This window comes from Chelonus insularis, unplaced genomic scaffold (assembly GCF_013357705.1).
Source record: "Chelonus insularis isolate UGA/USDA-ARS -01 unplaced genomic scaffold, ASM1335770v1 contig_66_pilon, whole genome shotgun sequence".
NCBI classification, from domain to species: Eukaryota; Metazoa; Arthropoda; class Insecta; order Hymenoptera; family Braconidae; genus Chelonus; species Chelonus insularis.
The window spans coordinates 101,224-125,902 of NW_023276695.1; the positions used below are offsets into that span (position 1 = coordinate 101,224).

General features: G+C 26.8%; 4 protein-coding genes across 10 annotated transcripts; 2 read left to right on the plus strand and 2 right to left on the minus strand.

The window, feature by feature from the left end:
• On the plus strand, positions 1–21,379 carry LOC118070682 (MATH and LRR domain-containing protein PFE0570w). 5 transcript variants are annotated; one of them, XM_035089434.1, is made up of 9 exons: positions 1–355; positions 940–2,061; positions 2,174–2,443; positions 2,522–3,528; positions 3,613–3,897; positions 4,027–4,433; positions 4,899–5,236; positions 6,247–6,324; positions 6,484–7,158. In XM_035089434.1, the coding sequence occupies exons 2-9, from the start codon at positions 981–983 to the stop codon at positions 6,579–6,581; spliced, it is 3,564 nt and encodes a 1,187-aa protein (XP_034945325.1). In that variant the 5' UTR covers positions 1–355; positions 940–980; the 3' UTR covers positions 6,582–7,158. The 5 variants fall into 5 exon arrangements, with proteins under 5 accessions (XP_034945325.1, XP_034945327.1, XP_034945326.1 ...); XM_035089436.1 differs by lacking the exons at positions 6,247–6,324; positions 6,484–7,158 and adding exons at positions 21,028–21,108; positions 21,301–21,379 and having other exon boundaries at positions 2–355; positions 3,613–3,924; XM_035089435.1 differs by lacking the exon at positions 6,484–7,158 and adding an exon at positions 5,454–5,479 and having other exon boundaries at positions 2–355; positions 3,613–3,924.
• On the minus strand, positions 12,823–17,276 carry chic (profilin chic). Its single transcript, XM_035089442.1, has 4 exons — positions 16,992–17,276; positions 16,722–16,868; positions 14,473–14,742; positions 12,823–13,983 (listed from the first exon to the last, which is right to left on the minus strand). The coding sequence occupies exons 2-3, from the start codon at positions 16,830–16,832 to the stop codon at positions 14,473–14,475; spliced, it is 381 nt and encodes a 126-aa protein (XP_034945333.1). The 5' UTR covers positions 16,833–16,868; positions 16,992–17,276; the 3' UTR covers positions 12,823–13,983.
• On the minus strand, positions 19,277–22,722 carry l(2)34Fd (lethal (2) 34Fd). Of its 2 annotated transcripts, XM_035089438.1 has the most exons (11): positions 22,376–22,722; positions 22,171–22,261; positions 22,038–22,083; positions 21,726–21,940; positions 21,515–21,651; positions 21,216–21,449; positions 20,867–21,134; positions 20,034–20,799; positions 19,702–19,954; positions 19,487–19,598; positions 19,277–19,333 (listed from the first exon to the last, which is right to left on the minus strand). In XM_035089438.1, exons 2-11 carry the CDS (start codon positions 22,234–22,236, stop codon positions 19,313–19,315), a joined length of 2,118 nt encoding a protein of 705 aa, XP_034945329.1. In that variant the 5' UTR covers positions 22,237–22,261; positions 22,376–22,722; the 3' UTR covers positions 19,277–19,312. The 2 variants fall into 2 exon arrangements, with proteins under 2 accessions (XP_034945329.1, XP_034945328.1); XM_035089437.1 differs by having other exon boundaries at positions 22,171–22,722.
• Rpp30 (ribonuclease P protein subunit Rpp30) lies at positions 22,657–24,526 on the plus strand. Of its 2 annotated transcripts, XM_035089440.1 has the most exons (6): positions 22,657–23,148; positions 23,242–23,729; positions 23,811–23,878; positions 23,974–24,053; positions 24,124–24,262; positions 24,352–24,526. In XM_035089440.1, exons 1-5 carry the CDS (start codon positions 23,058–23,060, stop codon positions 24,225–24,227), a joined length of 831 nt encoding a protein of 276 aa, XP_034945331.1. In that variant the 5' UTR covers positions 22,657–23,057; the 3' UTR covers positions 24,228–24,262; positions 24,352–24,526. The 2 variants fall into 2 exon arrangements, with proteins under 2 accessions (XP_034945331.1, XP_034945330.1); XM_035089439.1 differs by having other exon boundaries at positions 24,124–24,526.
• The last annotated feature ends 153 nt before the right edge of the window (positions 24,527–24,679 follow it).

Genomic DNA, 24,679 nt, shown 5'->3' on the forward strand with positions numbered 1-24,679 from the left:
TTTGTCATAATAAATGCATCATGTACATACAATTGTACATCAGCGTCTTGTACGCCAACTATATGTCAACACCTGAATTACTGCACGTTTTGATGCGTCTGCGTTGTCTTCATTTTGGAATCAATTTATGTTCGCATAGGCTATGTATATCTATATATAATGTGTATGGCATTAGCAAATATGGCAGACAGTGAAATTTAGTTGTAATTATGTGTATACATTTATTATTGATAAAATTGTGATTAATTATCACTAAATATTATTTCTTTTTACGAATTTACAACGTATTACATACTATGGCTCTACGGAAAATGTAGTGATATAACAGTGTAATGACAACAAAATATTTTTTGTGGTATTTCATAATATATCACCTATTCTGTTTCTCGTTTTCTCAGTGTATTAATACTTTGCAGCTTTCATCGTTTACTATTCAATTTATTTATTTATGAATATTTACAGTCAAGTTTTTTATTACAACACATCGTGTTTTACTGGCTTAATGAGAATTTTTATTATAAAGCTCATTATGAGTATTTACAATTAACATTTTTCTTTTTTTTCATTCTCTGTTATATATACGCATGTATATATACACGGCATGCATGTATACACATACATGTAATTTTTGTATACAATTCAATTTCGTGTACACTAAATATCGATAACTCAATTATTTCAGTTAGTTGTGCATCATACATATATACATAGAAACACTTTTCGCAGCTTTAAATCAGTATTTCAAGTAGCAAATATTAAATATAAATTTTCATGCATTGTCATTTTATTAATAAATTTTTAATTCGATCGAACCAAATATGTAAAAAAATGAGTGTACATATTTGTAGAGTGATGATATATATATTTACTAATTTTCATTAAACTTATTTCAAATCATTCATCATTAATATTCTGTTAAAATTGATATATTACTTGTAGATATTATGATTGACAAAGTATTGGAACTTTGAACAACTAATATGGAAATTAACACAAGCAAATGTGAAGTGGAAAGTATTCAGCCTAGAATGCAGGAACCTAGTGAAGCAATAAGTGAAGATAGTGTTGATGCCGAAGATCATATAGATGGATATAATTGTGCTGATCTTAGCATTGAATTTTCTTTGGATAATGAACATCAACACTTGAAGTATTTTATTAACAATGATCCTCGTAATAATGAGAATAATAAAAATATCGACGATGATGATAATGATGATGATGATGATGAAGATGAAGATGAAGATGACGAAGATGATGATAATGATGGTGATGATGAAGAAGATCAATTAACAAACTACAGTGATGTAGATTTGCCAAGTGATAGTAATAAACATAGTAATGTGATAAATTACGATGGACGGTTTTCACGTCGAAAAAAGAAAAAGAAAAAAGATGATGTTATTGATCGTGTAGTGTCAGAATCAGAATCAGAAAGATTTTCGATTCCACGATCAAGTTCCGTAAGCATTGAACGGTTTTCAATTCGTGCTAATTATGATTCATCTGATTTTTCTCGAACTAATTCCATATCTAATGAAAAATTTCATTCAGATTTTTCATTAGCGGTAGCAAGTGCAAGTTCTGGTGATTGTATATCTATACCAACGTCAGATCCCTTTTCAGTTAGAAATCTAGATTTTGCAGCTTCTGCATTTTCACTAGGTCGTGTAAATTCGTACAGTGAAAAATTCTCTGATATTTACTCAACAAAAAATTCCGATTTTTCAACAAGAAATTCAACTGACTTCAGAACAACGCAATCAGAAGAAGAAAGATTTTCAGATGATTCGTTGGAAGAAGTTTCTCCATCAATAGCAACCACATTAAATACTCCAATAATACCATCATCATCAACAACTACAGCAGCAGTAGCAGGAACAACATCTGCTATGCTTTTTCCTCCATTCTATTCAATGTCAACTGTTGCTCAACCAAAAATACAAGTTACCAAGAGGCACTCAATTGCTTGGGAAGTACCTTTTGAACAAAACTCTCTGTATGCTCCAGGAAGTACCAAGGTAGTAGGTAGACGTCGAAGACGAAGCAGTGATGTTTCTAGTAAGTAATAGAAGAAATTATATAATTAAATAAATAAAATAATAATTATTTTTTATCACTGATTGCGGTTATAAATGCAAATTTTTACTGTTTAAATATCTTGCTTTACTAGGTATTAGTTCAACGTATAAGTTGCACGATTTGGACTACGATTGGAGAGAGTATGACAGTTATCGTCGTCGAACCAGTGATAATGATATTACTAATTCTACTCCTATTTCGACAGTTTTCTCAGTTGACGTTACAATCGATGCAAAAAATTCAACCAATAAAGCCATGAATAATAATAATAACAATAAATTCAACGAGTTAATGTTTAAACAAGATTTAATTATGAAGAATAATACATATATCATTCGTGGTCGTACGCGAAAAAAAAAACGTAAGTCATTGTTTAAATTTGATACTTTATATACAAAAATTATGAAATCTAATAATTTATTAATAAGAAAATTTATAGATTTTGCAAAACGCTATTCAAATACATTTGATGATATAAAGAGTCTACTTCGAGAGGGAAAATTACAGGGCCTTAATGATCCACCACCAGACTTTGTACCACCACCAGTACCACCACCAGATCTTGTTAGAGTTTTATCTCTACCCATTTTTCATCATAAACAAAAAGAAGAACTTAAATCAGCTTGCCACAGAGATGTAATTTCTGAATCATCAAACGATATGAATTTGAAACATGAAGAACGAAATTCTGCTGTTTTACATACATCTACGACTATTAATACTCCTATCTTTACGACTATAACAACTACAACTATTACCAATACTCAGCACTCTTCTTCATCATCATCGCTATCAACTCTGCCTGCATTATCAAATCATAAGAATAAAAAGTGCCAAAAATCAAAATACAGCGAATACGCAAATCTTACTTCAAATTCACTGCCTATCTCAAACAATAACTCAGGAATCATTCACTTACCTAATTCTAATTATTCCAATAAAATGTCATCTTTAAAGTTAGCTGAAAATCAATTTGAATTATATAATTTTAACAAATTGGTTAATCCAACAGTATCAGTAGATTGTAATAATCAATCGAAAATTCCAGTGACTGTACTGATTGAAGACCAGATAGTAAAAAAAGCTCTAAATGAGAATCGTCGCCAACTTGAAAAAGTGAGTGATGCTTTGAAGGAGCTAGAAACCGTTCGAAGTAATGATACTCAATCATTAAAAAACGAACAAGAGAGAATAAAAGATGGTATCGATATGCTTGAATTTGATATGAATAGTTCAGACAAAATTTTACACAATGATAATATAAATCCTGAATCAAAATATCTATGTGGTAAGCCTAATGACACTGTTCATCAATATTTACACATTTCTACAGATGTAAAAAATTATGACAATCAAATGACTGAAAATTCAACCACAAATAAGCTACGTACAACTGAAGAAGTTGTAACCAGTGAATTGGAAAATTCAAACAATTCAAGATTTCAGGTAATGTCAATATTTTATTAATAAAAATTGTTATTAAATTTATAGTTACATTAATATATGATGATGTATTTATGAATTTTGCAGATTAATGTCGAAATGATAGAATTTCCACCTCTTCCACCTTCTCCTGTTGAAGAAGCTGATGAAGAAAATTTCGATGTGATCAATACTGGATATTCAAATGTTAATTCTTCATCACATAAAAATTCATCACATAATCTTCCGATATCAGTGCCCTCAACTCGACATGTTCCAACTGGACGAGTATCAGAATATCGGCCTCAAGTTCCACCCCATCGTATACCATTATCATCTTTAACAAATGTCAAGGATGATCGACCTTTATTGAATACAAGTAGAAAGAATGAAGTAATTATCGAAAATGTGAAGAATAATGTTAGTAAAAAAAATAATCTTATCAATACATGATTCTATGAATTGTTATATTTTTTACACAAGTATAAGTACTATTTATATAAAAATATTTTTATTTTTCAGATATCGAATGAAAGATGCACTTTATCAACTGACCTACCTGGTCCATCTTCAGGAGTACGTTCTAAAAAACGTATATCTGCAAAATCATCATTGGCTGATAGTGCCGTTGACAATGGAATGACGGATAAAAAATATACTCCATCGAAAATCAATTCTGGTATGCAAACTTCGTGTTCTCTTCCCGAAACGCCAGTATTTGCAAGAGGATGTGATACTAATTCTCGTATAGTACAATATGTTTCTACTGCTAGTAGCACTTTATCTATCGTAGCAACTACAACTACTACAACTGTAACAAGTACAACTCCAGTTACAACGAAAATAACTCCAATCACATCTGAAGGAGTTATTAGTCAGATTCGACGACAACCTAGTTGGTATGGACCAACTATTTCAACTACCGGAGGGTAAGTTTTTAATTCATTCTATAAAGAGAGAAAAAAGAGGAGATCGTGATTGACTGTTCAGAATGAGTACAAAATTGTTCTGCTTCATAGAATAAAAACTTTTGTTGTCCTGGCTTGTTTCTGCTATAGGAGATTTTTTACCTTATTTTATAAAGTAATTTTTACTTACCAATCCTTTCTATATGTTTGTCTTTTCCATCACTTTTAAAGTTAAAAAACCATGATAATTAATACTTTCAATGCTTAAAATATGCACAAATTCTTATTCAATATGATAATCATTACGATATACTTCAATTTAAAAATCATTCAAGGCGTGAGAGTTTATTTATTTAATTACTTCTGCAATCAATTTCAAAAATATCGATTTATATCATTAAGTGGTTTTAATTTCGAATTTAACTTAATTTGTTTTATTAAACAATGTTCATATTATATTATAATATTAATTTCTTTTAATTAAAGGTATCGTCGAAATAATCCCAACTTAGAAGAGGCATTAATAGGTACAGAGCTTCTCAGACTAGCTGGTGGACCAAATCGTGGATGGTATCCAACTCGTCGTTCAACAACAAATCAGCCGCGACCAGCTTCTATTGAACACCTAGAACGCTTAAACAGTGCTTACGGATCACGATTTTCTAACGCCGCTTATTCTGGAGATTTTCTACAAAGGAAACCACTAACCTTACCAACTAACATTACGCCTAATAAATTTTTCGGTCATCAAAGCAAACACAGCACCGTCACCTCTGGTACACGTGAGGCGCTTCGACGAGTTACTAGTTTGCTTATTAAAAAAGGTATGTGTTGAACTTTAATTATATAATTTTAATTAATTTTCTTTTTAATTTTATAACATTCAATAATTATCTAAGTGTATTTGTTGATAAAAAAAAAGTTAAAGGCTTTTTAAATCTTTTATTTTTCATTTATAACTGGATTGAAATTTATTTCGTGATAAATGCATGCTCAAATAATACGGTATATGCATGTTTGTGTTAACAAATGATCACAAAGACTATGCTGATAAAATTTTACATTCGGTAAGTATGTTTATGATTTTATTTTAATTTTTTTAAAACTTAATAATATGAGTCCACATAATATATTCTAAATACATGCTATTCACAAAAATATTACATTCGAATTGACTGTACAGAACTATATAAACAATACGAAATTATTTTTCAATGTGTGCTGATTATCAACAATTAATATTAACTTAACTTATTTAATAATTGATTGTCTAAACAATTTGCTATTTCATGTCTTGATCTTCAATACATAATGTTGGAGTTAATAGTGAACAATTGCGAGTAATAAATAAAAATTGTTTACATAGAAATGACTCAAATATAAAGTACTTTTGATACTTAAAAAAAAATCTAGCATGAGTTGAACTTAATTTCAATTTTCAAAAATTAGACACTGCAGATAATTATGAAAAATAAAATAATAGCCTTTGGAATAATTTGAATTTTCCCTTTGGAATATGAATTAACTTTAAAAGCTGTTATTGGTTGGAGACATTAATCTAAAAAAAAATATTTGTTATGTTGATTAGTAGAATATGACCTGACGTGATACATCTAATTTTATGTGTTCATCAAAATAAGAATGAAGAAAAAATTATTTTTGAAATTGGTCAATACTCAAAAGAATTTCATGTTTTTCGAAGCATATTTATTGGACCATATATACATACATAAAATTATGAAATATATATTATTAAATATTATATAAAATAAAAATTAAATTCTAATAAATATGATATAAATTTCTATCTAAGTACTTGAATGATTTATTTTAGGAGTAGGAGTGAAAAGTGATGGAAAAAATGGAGCATCTGGAAAAGATGGTCACAGTAGTGGAAGTAGTTTCTATTCTGGTAAGAAATTGTTTTTATAGATTTTTATTTTAAAATTAATTCTATTATCTACTATAATTGAAAGTGATAAAAATTTATAGTAGACTTTATTTTTAAAATAAGAATAGCAAAAAAAATTTTGTAAAATGATTGTAACTAATTTTTTATATTTCCATACAGGCTGTGACTCAACATCAAGTAATGATGGTTCTAGAAAAAAAGGTTTCTTCAAAAGTTTTTGGAAAAGATCACGACACTATTCCTTAGAAAATCAATAACCCATTTCTATAATAAACTATACACCTTTGATGAACTGGAAAAAATTATTACCAACATGAATGTTCAAATAATTATAACTCATCATTAACTAGAATTTTTCGAAATTTTATTACAACGGTAATTTCTAATCGCTGTTGGAAATATTATTTTATCTAAAATTTACATTATTATAGTATCATTATCAACTAAAAACCACTGACTTTCTATATTTTGAAAAGTTATTTATTGTTAACTTATTAAATGTCAGTAAATGATAAATTATTATTACTCTTATTATATTGATTTATTGTAAGTAAATTATTACCTTTTACTTGGATACGTGTTATCAATTTTAAAGGAGATCTGAGTACCATGTTTGTAGATTGAAAAAAGATAACATTAATTGTTATTGTTGTAATTCCCAAATCAAACAGTATCAATTTGTGTAAATGGGACAGTTTAAAAAGGATGATCCAAATATATTTTTTTCTTTTTATTTATTAAAATAAAAAAATAATACTCATTCGAATTTAATTGTTCGGAAATGTTGTACAATATGATATAGTGCGTAAAATAAATAAACATTTTAAAATAGAATAGTTAGTCCAAAAATACTCATTCTTCAAATTGAAGTTTATTTAAGAGAACATAGTATATTTTACTATTTAAATTTTTTAATTCAATCTCTGGTGTCTATGTATGATAATTTTATTTATTTTATTCGGATATGACGTTTCTTTATAAGCTTCAGTATTGAATGTGAAATATTAATAAATCGAAAATTTATTTTTGTATTTCAAAATTGACTTGATTTTAATTTGACTGAAGTATAGTAATAATTATTGATTGAACTATAATAAAAATGACTATATTTTTTAGTGTTTCTGTAATCACTCAGATCTTCTTAATAGAATAGAAAATTGTCAAATTTTTTAGTAGTGACTTATTTTAAAATCCGTCGTACGTATTTACAAAATTTATAAATATAATTACGTATTAACTATAATTTCAAACTGCAATTTTATAATTGATACTCAAATAACATAGAATAGCAAAAACGATTATAATATATAAAATGATTCTCAATAAAAAAAAACCAATAACAAGTTATAAAAAATAACAAGTAGGAAACATATTTTTTCATACGCAAAACTTTATTCAGTTATATGCTTACATTGCGTAAAATGATAAACGCAAAGAAGCACTGTACTGAGCACATTTATTGTGCGTTATCATATAGCACAAATGAAAACTAGTCAAAATATTATATAGTTATTAATAATAAAAAATATATAATAATTTATATTCCATTACATTTATTTAAAATTTATAATGAATTAAACTAATAGTATTATCAAGCCTATAGAAATAGAATTATGATTATGGTATTGAAACGATTAATAATGTAAATGCAAGAAAAATTAATACTAATATTAACATTGAAAATAATAATGTTTCAATATTACTATTATCTAATAATGAATTAATTATACATATACATGTATTGTTTTTTATTATTATCATATTAGTTATAACTCACAGTTATGAGAAATGTGAATCAATTTTTTTAAATATTATTTATATTTATTTAAAATGGTGATAATTTGATGAAAATGAGGCAAAACTTTGTGCAAAATAAATGAAATTTAAATTCATTTACAAAAATAATTGCGCAATCATTTTCAATATAATAATGTAATGACATAAGAGCAGTTACTAGTTAATAATACATAACGATCATAAGTGGTAACAATCGAATTTAATATTTGGAATTTCCTGTAGACAGATCATTTTATTATCCTCTATTCAAAATTATCACACACTTTGCTATAAATTATTTAAAGTTTTATCTACAATTATTGACAAAGTTTTACCTTATTTGCCTGGATAAATTACTATCTAATGAGCTTGAGAGCAAAAAAATTGTTCGAATTTTTTTTCCTTTGAATCGTTTAACTTATGCCAAAAACATTTTTGAGTAAAAATATGAATTGATGATCCAAAATTATTACGAGATATATTATGTTAATAGTTAATTATAAAATGAGATTTATTCGTAGTTTTGATTCTAATTTATTTAAAAATTATTTTTATAAAATTTCTACAAATGAAGAGGTAAAATTTATATTATAAGTTGAATTACAATTTAAACTATAATGTATGTTTAAGTTAGATTTTGTAAACTTTCGAATGATAAAAAGTGAGAGAGAAAAGTGTTATACTTAATATGATCAATGCATCAAAACTAAGTTTACATTAGTTTAGGAAATTTTTTCAATTACCATAGTTTATACTATATATAGTAGATATTGTAGTAGTGAGTGAATAATAGACTAATCATTAATTTAATAATAATTACAAATCAATGCGAAGAGATTAGTATTTATGTATTTATTGTTTTCACATTATATTTGTTCTGAAATTTTGTTAATCTAAGTAAACACTTAACCCTTCGAATGATAAATACAAAAAATAGGATATCTACTTTAAATTGGACTACATGCCTTAACTACCGAAATTAAGAGATTTACACTTATTTATATATAACAATCTTTGTATTTATATACCTAGTAATGTAGAAAGGAACATTGACAGTATTAGAAACAAAAAATATGTATGTATATGAATGACAATAGATGACTTATATGCATATATGTAGGGTACTTTTTATTAAGAAATTTATTACGATTATGAATATATTATCACTTTTATAAAAGTATGCAGATGCTTATAAACATATACATATACAATAAGATTCAGTTGTTTTATTTGTGTTTGATAAACTTTTCTATCTAAATCTGTTAAAACAATCAATACCCCAAATGAGTATACTAACGGATAAGATCATCGTTAAGTAATTGTTAAATGATGAATAAGATGGATAGAAAATAAACTCCGATAAAGCGTCAATTAAGATTAATTATTTCAAAAATCGTATTATTATTTGATTAATTATTAGTTATAGAACTATACAATAAATTTTATAAATATTCGAATTAAAAGACAATTTTTTGATGATTTATTTAATATTGACAGAAATTTTTTTAATATCTCAGTTTATTATTTATTGTGAATGCCTTATTATGTAAGACTTTTAAATTTATTTTTGCAAATAAAAATACTTATAAAATTTTGGACGTGAGAGTAAAATTTCAAAGTCTCATCATAACACGTTTGATAATAAAAATTTAAAATTTCCTTAGTTAAAAATACACAGACTTTCTCTCATTACTTATTTGATTGTTTAGTTGATTAGTTAATCGACTATGGTCGAACTCACTTTCAATATTTTCTAAGAATTTCTCGGAGGAGATATATTCGGTAATTGAGTTCATAAAAGAAGAAATCACATTTAAAAAGCTATTTACATAAGAGAAAAAAATATTAAATTTAAGATTTAAAGTAATAAAAAGAGTTTATTTAATAATTAAATTAAGTTATTTCAACTGTGTTTCGTTGAATATTACAAACTTGACATGACTATTGCGTTTTTATCGAAAACAAAATATCTTATTTATTATCAAAAATATAAATTATTTATATATTATAGTTAAAAAGGAATTATTTCAATAATTAGAAATAATTATTAGGCTATGGATTTGAGTTCATGGTGTGATGAAAATTTTAAATCAATAAATTGACAACATTTATTTACAATTATTATTATTATTTATAAAGCACCGTAATTATAGACATTTGCCGCCAAATGTCTGTTGTTTGAATACATGTAAAATGTTTTCTTCAATTGCTCTTATAAACACTGAATTATTGTATTTGGTGCACAGAGCATACAAAATATAAATGGGTCGTTTTTCCACTATATTGGTTATGTTATAACCAAGGTCCATAGATGAAATAAAATTAGAGAAGGTTAGATTTTTCACTGGCCGAGGGTAGTTCAAAATAATAATATCACGATACTTTTACTTGTGGTACAATGAAAACAGCCCCTGTGTAATTTTTGACGAAAACAGGATTGAATTACCCGAAAAAGGGACGGAGGGAGCAAAGCTTTTGCTATGGACACGAGAGATGAAGCTCTCATCAAGGGGTTCAAGATTTAGAATATTCTAAAATTTTAGAAATATATTAAAGAGAACAGGTATATAAAATATAACAATTTGGAAAAATTTATGACCAATAATCAAATTTCACTTCTAAAATGCTGAATTTTAAGAAGATTTACTGAGCCTGGTACCATCTTTCACCTGAAAGACCTTGAAATAACAATGTTTGGTCCACCCGTTGTTGACCATTATTTCACTGTTGATGGAACAAAAAGGAAATATATAGAAGAACCATGCAAATAGGAGCAACTGAATGGAAAATTTTTACCTGCTTATTATATGGCAGGGATACAAAACTAATTTTGTAGTCAGGCAAATGTTATATCCATTCTAAAGAATTTGTCCAACGAATCCCTACGCACTAGTTCTATATTATTTTTCTTCTCTGGTTTTCGAGAATTTAAGTTGCCAAAATTTCAAGTTAGTGACCTCGGTCACTACCTAAATCACCAGTTGATAATCAAAAAGTATGCTTAATTTGAGACCTGGATCGTCTCCATGACCAATTTTCTATTGTATAATTCATGATATTTTCGAATCTTTTTTTACACTGACCCTGGTTTATTTAAGGAATGCTTGAAAGTATAATTATAATTACTTCGAAATTAGTATCAAATGGATATTTTCTGAAACTTGTACCATAGTTCAGTTGTTGATTATTTTCTGATGACATGACTAAATGATCAATAATCCTATATTATTTTTGTTTTCATCGTCATAGTATTTGAATGTTTAATATTGATTTTAACGGTTTACTTTATAGCAATAATATAAGAAGTATTAGAGTATTCTCAGATAATCATACCACCAACTTTCCGATATTTGTTATTAACTTTTTTTCACTATTATCCAAAAGTTATTTATTATTCTTTTCAAAGGGAGTACATTTTTCTTCTTTATCCAACCGAAAATAATTTAACTATTATATCAATCAAGCAGGCAAAAAACAATTGGATCTCCAACAGTGGAGGTATTCAAATCGATTTTAAGAACTAAATCTTTTTAAACAATTTTTATAGATGAAATGTAAAGTGCATAATTATAGTTATATATTTCTTTCTAGATCATTCTGAAAAAATCTTTTCATGGTTGCATTTATATTTAAACATAAAACTACTCAAAACTCAGCAAAAACAAATTTTACCAATTACTTATTATCAAATGTTGCAACAATCAAATAAAATAGCTTTTTAATAAAAGATTACTAGAGTGGATAACGTAAAATTTATTTTAGGTATGTACCCGGAAAAAATTTTATATTATTCTCATCATTAGTTAAAATGAATTTCTATTATGGATCGCAGTGACGAATGATTTTTATTCTTATTCTTTACTGGAACCGTTAGTCAAATTTAATTTTTTCCATAGAAGATTTATAAAGGATTTTTTAATCGTAGAAATATAAATAGGCTCGGTTATATATTATATACAAAATAAAATCCAACTATTAAAATAATATATCATAAATAATAATAAACTATTACTGAAAAATGGATTATGGAGACTGTTGAATTTAAATCTACACTAGGATTCATTTGATGATGATAATAAGCATAATTAACCATAGTTATTAAGCTGAATTATTATCATGATGTCGGAAAATATAGTTAATATTTTGTTATAGTACAAAGTTGAAGTAAATTAATAGTGATAGTAACAGCAATAGTATTAGTTATAATATGAAGTTTTATTGTAGGATTATTGATAGTTATGAACATTATGTGGATATCATTTGTAGCAAAAGTAGTAATACAAACAATATAAAACCACCATAAACCCTTTAATATCGATCATAAGCTGTTGTATTCATGCAATGCATATTGTAAATATTTAACTTGATGTTAACATACAAATATTATAAATGTTGTGACATAGCTCTATCATTGTATTTATAAAGTAAAATGAAAAGAGCATTTTGGAGTTATGTCGTTCTTCTACAACCATTGAATCATGTAAATTCGTTATTTACTCTTCTGTTTTACTACGAGTGTATATTATCGTATGTACGAATTTCATGTATCTTAAAATTATCGTAGTAAATGGTAATAAAATAATTTATTCGTATATTTGATTGTAGTTGAAATCCCCTCATGATTATGTTTGCATAATACAAAGTAGTAAGAGGTATCACTGTAATTTTTTCATTGATTTGATATATTATGAAAATAACTAAAACTCATCGCGCTTTTATTGATTTATTTTTTTTTATTCCATTATCAATAAAAAATTTCAGCAGTTATGACACATCGCTCGTTTTATCTTATATATTAGCAAATATTAAGACAGTAAGTAGCTTATAAAAAATTTTAAAAATCAAAATAATAGTAGTTGTAGTAGAAATAATAATTAAAAACAATATAGTCTTGCCACAGCTAGGTGAGGAATGCAGCCGATTGGTTGAAAAGTGCCACTTTGGTTTTTTTACAATTTTTTACGTGATAATCATACTGATTTCACTCTCAATTCATTATGTTTGTTTGTTCCATTTTAATGCATTTTTCGATATTTCATATTATTTGAGCACTCAAAAAGCTATGTAGTTTTCCTTTTACACTATCAGTTACTTTTTTACACATATCCTATGCACTCCACATATATTACAAGTAATGCATTTTTTCATATATTTAATTACCACATAATTTTATTAACTCTAATAATAAAATGAATATTTTTATTATTATAATTTACTAATAATAATAATAAACCTACATAAAATAATTATAATAATAGTAGTAGAAGTAGTAGTAGTAGCAGTAGTAGTTATAATAGCAGTTTTTTTTTATTATTGAAATAATAGTAAAAGTAATCCGATTCACAATAATAATAGTTATAAACTGAAGATAAACAAAGATCCCAATATTGATACGGTAGAATTCATTACCGTTATCACATTACTTTTGATAGCTACGACTACATTAGCATTAACTTTGTTTCAAAGAAATTAAGTAAACTTGAATTTAGAAATTACTTATTTTTCTGTTTATTTAATCAGTTTCGGGCTTAAAAATTTTAGCTTAATATAAGAGAGTTTCTAAAATAGAAATAATGTTTGAAAACAAAAAAATTAACCATAAAAATTTCGCGTATTTTATGTTTATAGTTTAATTTTATTTTTCAATCGCATTTCAGATTTTTTATTTTTTTAAAACACACACGACATTGAATAGCCACTTAATGATGGCAATGATGCCAACGGCGGCATTCCGGCACTCCGTGACATGACGGAATTTAAACGAATTTTCGATATCTTATTAATATTTAAAAAGAAAATATATGTAATAATAATAATAAAAAAAATAATCCGCCTTCATTTATAATTCGATAAAAATTATATATTGGGTCCCAGAGCCGGTTACTGCAACAGAAAAAAATTTTATCATTACTCAGTGTAAATATATTTTATTACTAATTAAAAAAACTTAATTAATTATTATTTATTTATGTTTCAAGTAGAAATATAAAAATAGAACTTAGTAAAAAGAAGAAAATTTTTAAATAGAAAATTGACATCAAAAGTTGAAAAATGAGTCATGTAATCTGTGAGTTTTAAATATTAACGAAAAACTTATATTAGTAGTAGTAATAATACTTGTATGATATTAGGAAAGTGGATGTTGAGTGAAATTAAAATAGATTTCCGTAGTTGAGCCAAGTGGGATCTAAACTGTGACACCAGTACGTGGTGGTATTAGATCTCCTACTTAGTTGTAGCTCATATTTCATTTTTTTAAACTGAAAGGTATCGCGCTGGTTTAGTTAAAAAAAAATTCTGGTATTAAAAATAGTAAACATCTGATTCAAAGAAAAGAATGATTTTTTTTTTAAGTTTAAAAAACATACCAACCTAATAACCACACTGGATGAGGTAGTCACCCAACTTTTCAACCACTGAAGCTGCTTGCTGTGGTTGAATTGGATCTTCATACAGAGAAATCACAACAGCTTGTGCTGTTTTCATACAGTGAACTCCAACCTTGCCTAATTTTGCCCTTATTACACGATCCGTGCCTGACAAATATATATACCTATTCCCAGCTAAAGTGACGCCGGATGATGTAAAAACATCTTGAGAGTCAAAGCCCTGCACTAGTTTAGCTAATTCTTCTTTGCTCACCTATGAAAAAACAATATAACTTTTAATGCTTCATTACTATAAATAACAATATATTAAAAACATATATTAATAATAATGATAATGGATACTCATATTTTATTATATACTTGATAATGCATATCTAATATTGAGTCATTTATTTCCCAATAATGTTTTTTTTATATTTCATTTTTCATTACTTATAAAATAATAATAATAAAGACGAGAGATCTTGAAATTCATTTTACATATATACATATATATATTCATATCCACAAAAGGCGTGGAAAAAAACAGAATTTTGCTAAAGGGCAATAGCGTCTGTATATATATTATATATATTTAGTACATGGATCGGAAAACAGTTGACACGGTACTGAACTGAACACGATACTACAGCCCATCAAAGATAATAATGACGATGACGATAATGGTGACTAAGTCAAAGACAGCAACCATGATCATGATCACCATGGCAACAACGAAGGTAGTGATAACTTGAGTTATTACTTTTCATCATTTTTGGAATGCATTTCCATCAAGTATTGACTCATTAATGACTTAATTACTTTAATAACTGCATATGAAAAGAATATTGAAAAAAATATCTGAAATAAATAAGAAATTTTCTTATCAAATGATAGATTATTTGAAAGAAATTTTGAGTAAGAAAAATGATACGGTACTGTGATACTGTATAACTGGGTATCGCCATTTTGGCATAGTGTAACCGGAAAGTGGTATGTGATACATATAAACCCTCTATCGCGCGTGGCCATCGTGTAAGTTGCCAAGTTACATCGTTTTGTCAAGATATAAATGTATGGGAATTATCTCGTACAATAAACAATTTTAATTAACGAATTTTATAATAATTTCAGTCTTTATCACTACGGCTCTAAATATAAATATTATTATAATTATGATGAAAATGACGATTAATATTATTAATGTCAATGTGATTCACACTCAAAAATCACCTTTGTTTCTTGACCAGAATATATATTATCTATGATTTATAAATTAAGAAAATCGAATATATTATCGGTAATAATAAAATAAAAAGCCATTAAACTTTTGTAAACGTTATAGGCATTTACAGGCTGGGGCATTTCACTTATACTGTACTTAGAGATAAACTATTTATCAAAAAATTATAGAAATGTTGATTTTTTTTAAATCGATCAGCGTGAGACATTCGTAACGGTGGCGGTTTTGCCTTTTCGAATACCAACTTTGCCACACCCTTTCCGAATATATGTATATACATATATATATATATACATCTTTATTTTTAATAACTGTATTAATATATAAAAATGTACCTTTTTTAGATACAAGAAAAAAATCAATAAAAAGTAATAAAATTTTTTTAGTCAAGATTCATCAACATGTATGGGTTTTAATTGAAAAATTCGATTTTTAATCCCCTTACTGAATGAAAAGAATATTATAAATTATTAAATAAATGTAAGATACAAAATAATGAACTTGAATGATAACAAAGCATCATGAAATGCACATAACATATACTTTATCAATATCTCGAAATTAACCGAATTGTGATGATAAACGCGGGTAAAAGCAGTTGTGAGAATCATGTACGCCGGCTTTACTTATGGATTAGCGTCTACAGATGTCCAACGCTGAGTTAAGTTATATTGCAATTACTGCAGGGGTAAAAATTAATTTATAATAAATCGACTGAATGATAAACTCAAAAATATTATTCCATTTATTTTTAGATTTCCCACGGGTGAAAAAAACAATTTTAATGAGTGTTTGGCTCCTCTTTTTTCCTGTACGGATGAACGTGTATATAGATATATAGTATATATGTATATGTATATATTATATACATAGCTATATATAGATATGTATGTACATCTATGTATGTATGTATTTATATACACGCGTTACTCCGAAATATTTTAAATTTAAAAAACACCTATAAAAAGTAACAATGTGGCATACATTATAATTAAAAAGAAAATACTCACTTCGAAGCCGTCTGATTTTGCCCAAAGATTTCCATCGTGGCCGGCAATTGCTGCTTTCGTCACGCATTTTGATGCAAGCAGCTGCTTGTCAATGTAGTCCTGCCAGCTCATGATTTTGTTGGTATATAAAAATTGTACTTGATGGAGCTTCAAATACAAATTCCCAATGTACTATTAAAACTAATAGTCGCTACGCGTAAGATCTTTTAGTTTTTTTTCTTTTAATTATCGTTTAATATACTTATGTTCGTTTCCCGGTTTAATACTAACGTTCTTTGGATGATGTACGATTTTCTTTTTGATACAACACGGTTTGGTAATGTAGCAATAAAAGTATCAATAGATTGGTTTACTTTCGTTGTATTAATTTAAACCGTCTTTAAGGTTACTACTTTACTTTGAAACACTATACTTATACGTGAATATTCGAGTTAAATTGTTGGATATTGTCTGGTTGATCTGATCGCTGGTAGAGTCTCCAACAGTCTACAATAGTTTTCGACTCCAAGTTGCACGTCATACTACCATTTCGAGCAGCTTTCGCCTCTCACTATCTCTTCTCTCTTTCCCTTATTCACTCACTTCATCTTTTTTTCCTTTATTCCTTGTTCCACCACTATCATCAGTTCAAACCAGGCGCATGTACTTACTATAATATAAGGCTTGTGCCACAAAATGTTATATATCTATAGTCTAATATTCTTAAAATAGAAATTTCGAAAATAGAGTTCGGCACAAGTGGCCATTGTTCAGCTAAATCCGACGTTCCTGTATTAATTTAGGACGGGCGGCCATGTTTAAGCCTTGAATCGTTCATTCCTGTGTTCACGCTATAGTCAAACCGAACGGAACTAGGCACAGGATATTACTCCCACTCTTTTTGAATCATGGTGGGAGAAGACAATAGGGAAAGTATAGGATTGTTCACAATACACACAACATTGCATATCACGAGAAAGAGTCATTCTTTTTCAGTGGTGGGGAACACAGGTTGTTATGAGAAATATAAATGGTGGGATCACGACTCATTGTTTGATTCAACAATACTAAATACATAAAACTTCAAAATGACATGTGTGCTTATGATTACAATGCCCATTTCTCTATTGTAAACAGAGAAATACACGTTTCATTCAACGGAACCAAAGTTCATTCCTTATTCCTTCAGTTTGATGTATTTTTAATGTATTTGTAATGTTCTATTGTGATTGCCCCTTAACGGATTGATTTCTCATACATTTATTTATGCCTTACGATAAACTTTACATTTTATAAATTTTACAATAAAAATTAAATAGTAAGAAATATTTGTTTATGTTTAAGACGAGACTCTTAACATTTTTGTCTACTGGCATCAATGAATGAAAATAATAAATGTGGTTAGTAGTTAATCACTGATAACAAAAGTAGTAGCTATATAATAAAATATAGAATCGGAAGCACCTAAAGATAATATAAAATATTGCATTGTTATCAAACAATGTTTAATTGCAGACGATTTTATTTATTCATCTTCAAAGAAAATTGATGGTCAGTCGGATGTTATCATCGGTGCATCATATAGCATCGAATCATTGGCGGGAATTTCAATTTCTTTTTAATTAAAATATTGTTTGAATATTGGTAAGTTAACGTTTAAAATAACAGAAGTTTAATATATTTTTAAATAAATTTTTAATAAGCACAAAATTTAACGTAATAGTTCAAATTTACATGGGCTAACAAAATTTGAATTACTCCAAAAAATACTGTAAGACTTTGGTTGCTCCATTCCGCTTAAAAATGAAAAATTAAAGTAAATTGATTTATGTGATAGTGAAATCCGTGTACACTAAACATATTCTAATTCATTCTGAAATTTTTATAAGAAAAATTCATTCTCATCAAATTATATTAAAATACTCCAAAACTATGCAATCTCGGTTTTGGGATAATTGGGTTTCATGAATTTTTAATAATTACAATCTCATTCGTCAGTATTACTGTTTAATGCAAAGTGTTCGAAACGATGATGCTATTTACAGATGTTTGACATTGCGAAAATCTATTCAAACTTCTGAATCATAGATTAATATTATATGTGATATCTTTATTAATCTAAGCGAGATGCTGTAAATAGCAGAATTATTTTAAGTAATGATCTATTTAAACTTTGAATTTTTAAAACTCAGCTTCAAGAATTTATGAGCTTGTAATCTAAGGAATATAAAGGAATTAAATTTTGGCTTTCATATGTTCATTACATTTCAAATTTAACAAAATAAATTTACAGAATTGGACACTATTTAAAATAACTTCGCTATTTTCAGTGTATCGATTGAATTATATAATTTCAGTGCAAATTAGATACTAACGAGTTGGTGATATTTTTTTACACTTAAATATTAAGTGTAAAAAACAATGAAAGAAAAATAAAAACTATGATGTGGAATTAAAAATAAATTTATTAGGATTATTCACAAAGTTGATCTATTATATAATAAAAATATAATACATCTATTATAAATTATTTCTTAAAAAATGACACTAAATATCATTTAAAATTACTTAAGTCTACTGACTTCAATAAATTGATTAGTTCAAAAATGCTCTTATTTTCTTTTGAACCTTTGCTGCAAAATTAAAAATATTTTTTGTATTAATTAATTTTAATATGTTCGTAATTGATAAATATAATTCATTCATTTATAAACATTTTCGATAAAAATAACTTTCAATACTTTAATTAATAAGAAACTGACTCAATTGTCAATAGTATTACTTACTTTTTTCGTAGAAACTGTGAATGTAAATTCTTTATTGCCACGAGAACTGTTATGTGTGTCGTTTCTTATTCCTTTCATTTCAGACGATTTCAATCTTTCACCCAATGTCTCTCTATAAAACAGTCAATTTATTATTGTCGTACATAATATACAATTTCTTCAAATGTTATTTAAATGAATTATTGTCGAAAACATAAATAGTAATGAAAACCAACCTGCAACGTTTTTTCATATATTTTCGTTCATTTCCGTACTCTTCATTCTTGTTATTAACTGTTTGATCATCATCATATGCTCTCTTACTTTGTTTATTAGTTAATGTTTTTTCGAATTTAAATCTATGATTGTCTTTTTTAATATTACTGCGTTGTCTTGAATTAAATTGTTTATGAAAACTGGGCTTATGCTCGTTGCTGTCATGAACATCATCATCATTGTCGAATAATTCATCATCCGATTGCTTTGGACCTTAAAAATTTTTAAGAAATAAGTTATCATTGTAACTAAAATAAAGAATATTACGGTCATAATTAAATGTTTATAATACCATTATCATATGCTGATAAATAATTGTTGTCCTCATAATCACTATCATCGGATGCTAAATGCTCGTTCATTTTTTTTCCATTATTTAATTTATTTAATTTCTTAGTTACAGCAATCTTTCCCATCATATGTCTATTGAACTCTTCATCATTTTGGTTTATTTGAAAATCAGGATTCGTAAATAGTGCTTTAAATCTATCGTCATGTAAAAGATTTTGTTTTTCATCAACGTTTTTAGTATTATTGGCTTTCCTTGCTATTTGTTGTTGATATTTAACAGCAAGTTCTCTATTTATTTTAGGTAATTTGTCAATTACTTCTTGTTGTTCTTGTTGTATTTTCATTAATTTACTGGCCCGATTTTGCTTAATTTTTTCACGAATCATGTTCTTCTTGTACGCATCAAAGGAAAATGGTTGAACAATCTGCTTTGCTTTAGACCATAACTTTGCATCAATGAAATAGCCATGCATGTACGCTCTTAATAAACTTGTACCCGATAAATGAGACAATCCTAATTCTGTGAGCTCTTTTTCTGTTACAAACTTGTAATTATCATAAACTGATTCATAGTTTGTTTCTTCTAGTTCTTCTGTGAGATTATCAATAACACTAGCCCACTTAGGTGCTGGTCCAAGACTAGGAATGTAATATGTGCTCATTTGAGGTGATTCGTTAGCAAAAAAGAACATTCCTGTTTTTGGAATTGTACACATATCGTTAAAATCAGCTTGTTCACTCGCTTGTATTGAAGTATATAGTTTTCCCTAATATTAATAAAAAAGATAAAATTGCTAGAATTAATTCAAAAATTTCTAGTTTTCAACTACTTACTGTATTTTTGTTCCATATTTTAACAATAGACTTATCCATTGAATATACTAAGTCCATAGTATCATGAAATGCAAGATTTTTAATCGGAAATCCATTCATATGATCTTTAACTAAAAATGGTTTATTCGACCTAATATCATAAAGTAAAATTTTTCCTGTAGATGTGCCAACAGCCATGGTTAATGCACCTTGAAATTCTAAAGATGTTACTGCAACATTTGACAATGCTGATTCTAGTAGATGTAAGTTTGTTGTATCACCGTATAATCTGTAATATTATTATACAGTTTATAATATTGAATAGAACATCTATATAATTATTCATTATTAAAAAAATATGTGATGTTACTGTTGATTCTGGAAGTCATTGAAATTGTTTGTATCAATGCAATCAAGTTTACAATTAAGTGTTCCAACTTTATTTTTGGTACGAGGGTCCCAGGCTTCAACATTTCCATCTTGTGTACCAACAGCTACTAAATAATGAACATCATTGATACAACATTTATTGACGGCTGATGATTCTGATTGAAATGACTGTAAGAATTGTCCTCTTTCTAGATGTAGTCGATAAATTTCAGCACTAAAAAATTTTCAATGTAATACTACTTTTTATGAATTCAATTTTAATGATTTTTTATAACTTACCTGTCTCCCACAATAAATGAATTACAAGTTGGATAATGATATGCTATATCTCTACCAAACCTAGGCATTCTTAATCTGTAGTATTTTCCAGATGCTGTGTGAAATTCAATGTATCTATCACAATGAAGAAATACTAGCTGTATAAATAAATGTACATTAATATCTCAAATAAAATAGTGTTCGAAATGCTTCAACTTATTACTAAATATACCTTGCTATAATCATCTGACAATATTTGAAAAGCTGTAACCTCAGAATCGAAACATCTTTCAAACTTTAATGCTAAATTATTGACATCAAAACATTTTACTCGTGGTTTATAAGTTCCTGTTGCGAAAATGTATTGCTTATCATTAGATATTTTGATAGAAGTACTAACTGCAGGCATATTAAAATCATGTAAAAGCCTTATGTGGTGACGTAAATCTGAAACAAAAACATTATCAAACTTTATTTTTCAAAGCAAATTTTAAATAAACGAAATTTAAAAAGTAAAATAAAGGTTAAATGTAGTATCACTTACCAACATTTTTTTTAATCAATTTCCTTCTCTTTCTTTCTGATAGCCACTAGAAAAATATAATTTAAATAAATATAAATATTTAGAATATTTTGTTTGTATGTATTTTGATTTTAAAGAATATAAAAATTAATACCTCTGGCAATGATCTGCCACTGCTCAAATTATAAATTTTAACATCATTTTGATTTGAAACTTGCATTTTTATAAGTAGATAATTATATTATCTATAAAAAACCGAATAGGAATATTGTATGGGTACAATATTTTTATTAAAATTTATATAACTTTCATTGAAGTTATAATCTATAATTCATCAAGAAAAACAGTGAAAACAACACCTTTTCCGACTAACACGTGTTGCACTGTCGTCGTTGTTACGATAGGTTAGGTTATAGCTGCAATTAAAAGCACAACACTGGAACGTTGGTTTATACAATGAACCGAACACTATAATTCAGCTGTTTGTAATTGCAAAAGAAAACGATAATAAATAATACAGAATGTTTTCCATTTAGGAAACACAAAAACAAACGTCTTTTTCTATGCTTTTAGTTTATTGGAAACAACAGTTCCATTCATAAAAGCCCAAAACAGTCGTACCAACACAAACAAACTAGTTTCTGCAAAATTTCCATGTTGAAATATTTATCATCATTTGAATTGTTAATAAATATTTATTGTTTAATAAATAAAAAGAAAAAATACTAATGAAAAATGTTAATTAGATGAATTAAACGTCAAACAGTACTCTTTGACCGTTGAATTATTGTGTTTTCACTACTCCACTCGATCAAAATTGTGTACACTGTGTGATTGTTTACCAGTAAATACACATAACCTCAATTCATCAATGTTTGAAAACAACTTTTATGTCAATTTTATTTTTTTTTTATAAAAGAGATAGAGAAAAATAGTGCTAAAAAGTAAACAAAACAACTGAAGAATCATAACAATTCTTATCATTATTACTATTACGTAATAAATTTATAAAAATTTTAACTTGCATATTTAATTATAAGAATGTCATCAACTGTCAAAGGATTTTACGATCTTTGTGTTGACGTTACGAACAATAAAGATGTTGATGGATTGATAAAGAAATTATATTTAGGCAAGTATTAAAATGTTTAACTCTGTTTGACATCTCTGTATTTATTATTATTGATTACAACTTTAGATGTTTATATTTGATAATTTTTTTTAGATGGATATAGAATAATTGCAATTAATCAAACAATAGATGAAAAAGTTCTCGATTACAAGAAAAAAACTAAAGTAAATAATGAGTCTAAGCATTTATTAAATAAACTAGTAGATACGTACAATGATATTAAAAGACGAAATAATGTTAATGAGCAACTTATTCTTTTAAATCGGCTCACATTTATATATTCAGATCCAGCTAAAATTTATGCCTTAAATCAATTAGAGAATTTTGTTCAAACCTTTGATTTAATAGCTGTTATTCCAGTTGGAAATGATGCTTTACAATATGCCTGCACTAATTCTATCGCCGATGTTATAACGATTAATTCATTCTGTACTAGTGTTAAACTTAATAGAAAATTGTATTCTCAAGCTGTTGAGAAAGGAATATTTTTTGAAATTCAATATGCAGATTTGATATCTCCAACTAAACGAAAAAATATGATGCCTCTCGTTCATTCATTTTATATCTACGGAAAAAGTAAAGTAAGATTTTTTCCTTTTAATTATTATATAATAAATTATCGTTTATTTTTCGTTTTTTTATCATCGTTTATTTTCTTTTAGAATGTCATCATTTCTAGTGGAGCTTCACACAAAATTTTTGTCAGAAATCCCTATGACATAATAAATCTGTATCCTTTAATAATTTTTTTCTAAGATGCTTGTGTCATAAAGCATTTTATGACTTTTATTTATATTTTCCTTTACTTATAATATAATACTCAAGTGGTTGTATTCTAGGACTGAATGAGATCCAAGCTAAAGCATGCATATCGACTCATTGTCAAAATTTATTAACAAGAAGTGGTATGGGTTTTTTTTATTATAACTGGAAATATTCCATAATTGAGAACTTACTTATAATTAATTTTTTCAGAGGGGAGAAAATATGGTAAAGGACTTTTTACTATTTGTCCTACCAATGAAAAGAACACGAATATGATTATTGAATCTAGTAGTGATACGGATGATGATTGCTAATCATTATGGTTTTTAAATGTACATATTATACATAGGTATTTATAAAAAAAATTTTTTAAAAAATTAAAACTGAACTGAGATATAGTATGCATTACTATTAGTGGCATATTTTTGTTATCGGAAGTTGAATATTTTTTACAAGAGGTATTTAAATGAGAAATCACTAATGGAAGTTAAGAATGAAGACAATTTACTGATGGTTTATTTTCCATTGTGTTTGAATATAGATAAATATTCAATCATTTAAATACAAATGTTAAATAAGTTTTACATAAGAACCTATCATGTGTATGATACAATATCTATTCAAATTACATAAATGATTCTGTTATATTTTATTTTTTATAATATATATTCTTTCAGTATTTTTAATACAAATTTTCGCAAACTTACATTTATAAAATTAATTGATTTGTTTTTATGGTTATAATTTTTTACCATAAAATATTATT

What these genes read in the sequence shown, in the direction of transcription:
- LOC118070682 (XM_035089432.1), top strand. Translation starts at nt 981, where the DNA reads ATGGAAATTAACACAAGCAAATGTGAAGTGGAAAGTATTCAGCCTAGA. An exon ending in TCGTACGCGAAAAAAAAAAC is followed by an intron (nt 2,444 to 2,521) that starts GTAAGTCATTGT and finishes GAAAATTTATAG; the next exon opens with ATTTTGCAAAACGCTATTCA. An exon ending in CAAACAATTCAAGATTTCAG is followed by an intron (nt 3,529 to 3,612) that starts GTAATGTCAATA and finishes TGAATTTTGCAG; the next exon opens with ATTAATGTCGAAATGATAGA.
- chic (XM_035089442.1), bottom strand. Translation starts at nt 16,832, where the DNA reads ATGAGCTGGCAGGACTACATTGACAAGCAGCTGCTTGCATCAAAATGC. An exon ending in CAAAATCAGACGGCTTCGAA is followed by an intron (nt 14,743 to 16,721) that starts GTGAGTATTTTC and finishes GTTTTTTCATAG; the next exon opens with GTGAGCAAAGAAGAATTAGC.
- Rpp30 (XM_035089439.1), top strand. Translation starts at nt 23,058, where the DNA reads ATGTCATCAACTGTCAAAGGATTTTACGATCTTTGTGTTGACGTTACG. An exon ending in CCCTATGACATAATAAATCT is followed by an intron (nt 23,879 to 23,973) that starts GTATCCTTTAAT and finishes ATAATACTCAAG; the next exon opens with TGGTTGTATTCTAGGACTGA. An exon ending in AAATTTATTAACAAGAAGTG is followed by an intron (nt 24,054 to 24,123) that starts GTATGGGTTTTT and finishes TAATTTTTTCAG; the next exon opens with AGGGGAGAAAATATGGTAAA.